The sequence below is a fragment of the Phalaenopsis equestris genome, unplaced genomic scaffold (assembly GCF_001263595.1).
Source record: "Phalaenopsis equestris unplaced genomic scaffold, ASM126359v1 Scaffold000229, whole genome shotgun sequence".
NCBI lineage: Eukaryota > Viridiplantae > Streptophyta > Magnoliopsida > Asparagales > Orchidaceae > Phalaenopsis > Phalaenopsis equestris.
In genome coordinates this window covers 1,160,034-1,165,977 of record NW_018164671.1, presented here as the reverse complement: position 1 = coordinate 1,165,977, position 5,944 = coordinate 1,160,034, and the positions used below count along the sequence as shown (strand labels likewise).

The 5,944-nt window shown below is 36.4% G+C and overlaps 1 protein-coding gene across 1 annotated transcript in view; it reads left to right on the top strand.

Moving 5' to 3' along the window:
* Positions 1-4,600: 4,600 nt before the first annotated feature.
* Positions 4,601-5,944, top strand: part of LOC110023741 (adenosine kinase 2-like) — a 2,436-nt gene continuing 1,092 nt past the window's right edge. The window contains exons 1-5 of the mRNA XM_020723298.1: positions 4,601-4,808; positions 4,914-4,964; positions 5,082-5,157; positions 5,244-5,345; positions 5,449-5,585. Of these exons, the coding sequence (XP_020578957.1) occupies positions 4,723-4,808; positions 4,914-4,964; positions 5,082-5,157; positions 5,244-5,345; positions 5,449-5,585 (452 nt within the window). The 5' untranslated portion in view covers positions 4,601-4,722. The remainder of the gene's footprint in view (positions 4,809-4,913; positions 4,965-5,081; positions 5,158-5,243; positions 5,346-5,448; positions 5,586-5,944) is intronic.

Below are 5,944 nucleotides of genomic sequence, written 5' to 3'. Positions count from 1 at the left end.
TCTTTTTCAAGTTGTCCCTAGCCTAGAAGTAAGTCTTAAAGACTTAATGTCTGAATAAAACATGGGATGGCTAGCCCACTTTATTTGTGTCTAGGAAGTTAATGTGACAACCTTTTTAGAAAATGGAGAAGGTTACCCCCCACCCAAAAATAATTCATTATAAACTATGTGTCTGAGCAGGTTACAGGAAGAGCACCTTAGTATAATCGTGCCTGAGATGTTAACATGAACGACCTTTCAAAACCACAGTAAAGGTTTCCCCTCACATTGAATAATACTTCATAAATGATCTTTAAGAGGTGCAAAGGAGGTTCCTTCATTAGTTGAATGATGTATATCATTGAGAAAGCAAGTACAGGCTTAGCATCTCAAACTTGAATATAATGTCAAACAAAACTTTTCTTACCACAAACGACGTCAAATTAATGTGTGTCAGAAGTTCATCGATGTCGGAGTGATTATTTAGCATCTTGCATTGTACAAAGATTCAAAACACACTCAGGTAATTAAGGAGAAGTAAACTAGAGGTCACACCACAGTTTTTATGTGAAAATACCTAGAAGGAGAAAACACCCTTGAGACCTAGCTCAATTGAAATGATATACTATGAATGCTGAGTACACTAGTATACTCTTCTTCTTCTTAATTTAGGAAGATGGAGTTACAAAATTGATCATTATAGATGTACAACATCATTTCATTAATAATAACTTTAAACTAGAAGTAATGAGTGTAGTTCTATGTGATAGCAGACTACAAGGGTCTCATTCGATTGTTATTGAGACAATAGTTCGTTGTGAATGTTGTAGACAATGGCTATGGTGATATCTTGTCGTATGGGCTGTAGTGAAAAGTCATGGTAGTAGTTGGTCATGTGGGTCATTGACGGTTACCTTTGGAGCATCAGTTGGTCACAGAGGCCATAATGGGAAACTATGAAAGCGGTGGGTCATCTAGGACATAGTTGGCCGCATGGATAATAGTGATGAGTTGCGATAACATTAGTAGATTGCGTAGGCTAGAGTTGGGGGATGTATAAGCTATGGGTTGCATAGGTTATAGTTGGTCATATAAGCTATAGTTAGAGTTGTCATGACATCAGTAAGTCATATAAGTTGGAGTTAAAAGTTGCACGAGATGTAAGCCAAGTAGGTTATAGTTGGCTACGTGGGTTGTTCTGGTGAGTTGTAAAGACATTCATAGGTCATAGAGGTTAGGGTCAGGAGCTGCATAATTTGTGTACCACATAAACCATTGTTGGTGGGCTGCAATGAGAGAGCATTAAGAGTTTAAAGAAAATCACAGTGGTAGGGGTGCATTATTACACTGCCTTCGGGAAGCGTCGTTGCACTGTATGTCTGGTGCAATGTTACATTATCATTAGGGTGTGTCACAACACCGTTTTTGGGATGTCTTGTTACACCGTCTTTGGGTTGTGTCGTTGCCTATTGTAATCGATGAAGTAATGCTCCTTCAGGTGCTTCATTGTTCCAAAAAATATATTGAAATTCTGCAATACATATTGTGACTTTGCCAGAGTAAGAAGTAAGCGGCGATCGATGATAGTCGGTGGTATAGGACGACTAACGGTGGTAGACGGTGGCTGACAGGTGGTATTTGATAGTGATTGGCGGCTGCAAAAGAAGAAAAATTAACCAAATCTTCAGTGTCGAAACGATATTGTGCTTCACTCCTCTTAGCTTCGGTCTTCTTCTCACTTCAGGTTTAGCACCCCTATCAAGAGGGGGTATGCCTCTATTTATAAAACCCGGGTTGTAAATAAAGAAGGAATCTGAACCACTCCGATCAGATAGTCTGAGGGGTTCTCTCAATTGGATAGTATTTTACGGGCATTTAAGTACCTTAATAATGTTAGAATTAAGTGATCTTGAACCCGTTGTATTTTTCTTGTAAAGTTGTTTGATTTGATTATAAGCTTGCAGAATTTGGAATCCATTTTGACCTTCAAATTATGTATTGAAAACTACCAAAGTTGTTAACAACTTATTTGACTCTTTTTGGACCAATTTTATCATCATTGGGTCTGCCCGTCGAGCTAGTCTGTTTGATTATAAGTTTGTTAAATTTGAAGTTCTGAATTATTTATAATTGAAGCTTGAGCAATTCTTATTAAAAAATTATCACGAAATTTGTGTCATACCTTAAGATTTATTCTGGATGATGGAAATTTTTTGATGACATATTAACAATATTATCACTTTTTAAAAGTGAAATATACATTTTGATACATAGATATAAAAACCAAAGTGTTATGCATATAAATATGAAAGTTTATGTGCAAGATATCTAAATACACAAGACACACCTAAATGTGTGTGTGTGTGTGTGTGCGTGTGTATATCGGTGGACATGGGTGAGGATAAGGGTGCTGATGACAAAAAATTTTTTGGGCCAAGACGTAGTATTTCTCCTTGTGTGTGTAATCACAATAGTGGAGGACCGGTCGATTGGTTTTCAACCAGTTATATGTCCTTAAGCTATCAGACATTTTCATGCCACACAATCCCTATGTAAAAAATAATAAATAACAATAATAAATAATGTAAAAAAATTAAATTATCAATATATAGTATATACACATATATTTATATGAATAATACACTGATGAAAATAAAGTACTTCAGATTTTACGAAGTTGGCTTCAGCCGAAAATAGGGGGCTGATACTTCATCAGCAAATCCATCATCCGACATAAATCTCGAGCATGAAACAGTTCTCAAGGCGATCTTTTGAGTAAGAAACATTTCAAACTTCAATTAAAAAGTATCCAGAACTATGATTTCAACAAACTTACAATCAAACTGACGGGCTCGACGAAAAGGACCCAACGATACCAAAATAAATCTATCTAAATCAGATCAGGCTCAGATCAAGTCATTATACCACTTTTGGAAGTTTTATGGGCATATTTGAAAGATCAAACAAATGTCGAATCTGACGAGCTTATATTCTAATTGACTGTCTCAGGAAGAAGAATCCAACTAGCCCAATATCGCTCAATTCAACATTGTTAAGATACTTCAATGTCCATCAAACACTGGTCGATCGAGGTATCACTTATGGTCTTCTGATCAGAGTGATTTGGATTCCTTTATGAATTGCAACAGCGATTCTATAAATTGAGCCTTACCCCCACTTGAGAGGGAACATTGAGCTTGAAATGTGAAGAAGACTAAGGCTTGGAGAATGAGGTGACTTCTAGCATCACTTCTGCACCGACAATCTGGTGAATGCCTCCTGCTATTGCAACTGCCAACTGCCAACCGTTGTCACCATCACTTGTCGGTCATCGCCGATTACCATATGATGTCGCCAACATCTTGCAACGAAGCACCGTACGAAATTATTTACGAAGCAACTCATCATCATGGATGTGACATCGACTCTAAAGACAGTGCATTAAAGCACTGACTATTACTCTCCATTGTGTTCCTCACTATCGTAGGGCGACAAGTTCATCCGTTGATCAACGTTGTGGCTTGGCAGACTATATATTCCTTTCCTGCCTATGGGACAAGGTTAAATCTGCAATCAGCAATTTATAGTGGATTTCTTCAACTAGGTCAATCCCCATGATTTTTTTTCTTTTTTGATTTTTCTGTGTAAAAAAACATATGTTTCTGCCCACATTTATATTATCTTAATGTGTGAGGTTCTCGTGCAACACTAAGATGTAAATTAAACACTACCACCATGAATACTCTTGTACTTTTCACTGCTAAATTTTATTCTTTTATAAAAAAATAATATAATAGGTACAACTGAAAAGAAATGTTATTATTAAAATGTTTTTCATATACTAATTTTAAATTAAAAATCTCTAGCTTCTTAGTTTTCATTTCTTCCATACATGGCACGCAATTTTATTATATTTGTACCATTACACATTTAAATTTTCAAATCCTTAATAACTCATAAAAAATGAAACTATTATCATTTTTTTTAAATGAGATGTACATTTTTTTGCATAGGTTTAAAACATCAAAGTGATATTTATATAAATATGAATGTTTAGATACGAGATGTGTAAACACGTTAGAATTATGTGTCGAACACGTAAATTTTCATATATATATGTGTGTGTGTGAGTGTGCGTGCGTGCGTACCGTGACATGTTGATAGAGCAACCTCTTTGAAGGTCGTAAGTCCCCTTAAGTCACGGGTTTGAATCTCCGGTGTGTAGGATGTGATGCTTGAATATTTAACACACCTATAAATGGGAAAATATTTAAGTACATAAGACGTACGCAGCGATGCGTACGTCAGGGGTTATTCAGGGGTACAGGAGGGTTATATCAGGGTTATACCCCCCTGTGACCTCCGTATAACTCCCTTGTAACCTCCGTGTAACTTATTTGTACCCATAAAATTACATAAGCGTGAAACTCATTTGTAGGTTACAAGTAGTTTACAAAGAGGTTACAGGGGGTTACAAAGGGGTATAACCCTGATATAACCTCCTGTACTTCTTAGCAAATATTTTCCTGACCAAGACTCATGATGCTTATCTTTATCGGAACGTTGCTCGATTAATAAGTAATAACAAAGCTATTTGCGAGCTCCGCGGGGAGAAAAATGTTCCCAACCTCTGCCTCTACGGCCTTATTGCTATAAATACAAATCCAATTCCTCTCTCCCATCAACCAACCATATTCACATCTCTCCATCGTTCCCTCCTCCTCTCCTCTTCTTCTCACACAAATGGCGTCAAAGGGCAACCTTCTTGGAACGGAGAAACCCCATCTGGATATCTCTGCGTTCGATGATGACAATAAGTTCTTCCAAAAGTAAAGCCTTTCTGCGCCGGCAATATATTCAAAATTGTAACCTCTGCAGAATATATGTATAACCTGTTTGGCATTGATTTTCTTGCTTCTTTTGTGTGGTTTCAGATACAAGCAGCTCAATGGTGATATTTTTGCAGAGAAGCAACATTTGGCAATGTAAGAAATATATTTAGATTTCTATATGTCCTAATAATTAATATTTAAACACATATATATAGAAATTAGCTACGGCAACAGACAGAACTTACACTGTTATCTCGTTCTGTTTTTCAGGCCAGATGAGTTGGCTGCAAAATGCAATTTTGAATGTATTGCCGGCGCAGCTCAGGCTACCATAGAGGCTGCAAAGGTTTATTACTAATTTGTAGTGATTTATTATAATCTGTTCTATGCTTATTGTCAAACTACTCGCTTGTTTTGTTTGCAATGTGGCAGCGAGTGCTTCCAATTCCTGGTTCGGTTAGCTTAATGGGCTACGTTAGGGAAGACAGATCCGGGAAAGAACATGAAAAAAATACTATTGCAACATGTGTAAATGTGTGTCATTTTGCCTTTTTTTTTGCTTTTATGGAGCTCTTTTTATATTTATCTCTATTCATTTTTAAATATGTTTATCTATTTATTTATCTTTCTTGGGCAGGATGAGCCCTCGAATCTGATATCTTGGAAATCTTCTTATTGTTTCAAACCAATATGCTACTCATTCAGGCATATTGGTTATGATGATGAAACTACAGTAATAGGCATTTGCAAAGTCGATATTTTTGATAATGAGGGGTAAGTATTAACGGCGAATTCGATAAATTAGGTGTGGAGGCTACACGTTCCGACAACGGCCCAGATAGACCGCCATGTAATCCACAGCTACGTGGTCGTAGCCGTTGTCCAAACGTGCGATCTCTACGCCAATTAGTTTTTCATTATTAACACTAGCACTTTCATATTTTTAGTTTGTTTTTAAGATGTTGTAGGCATTTATTTAACTCTAAAAACATATGAAATTGCCTCCCTTCATTTTTTATCTTCCTTCTCTGATGACTTTTGCCATTGAAGGACATGCCTTTAATAAAATTTAGAACTACCAAAAGATGAAAGTCCGAATTATGATTATTATTATTATAATCAATATTAAAAAC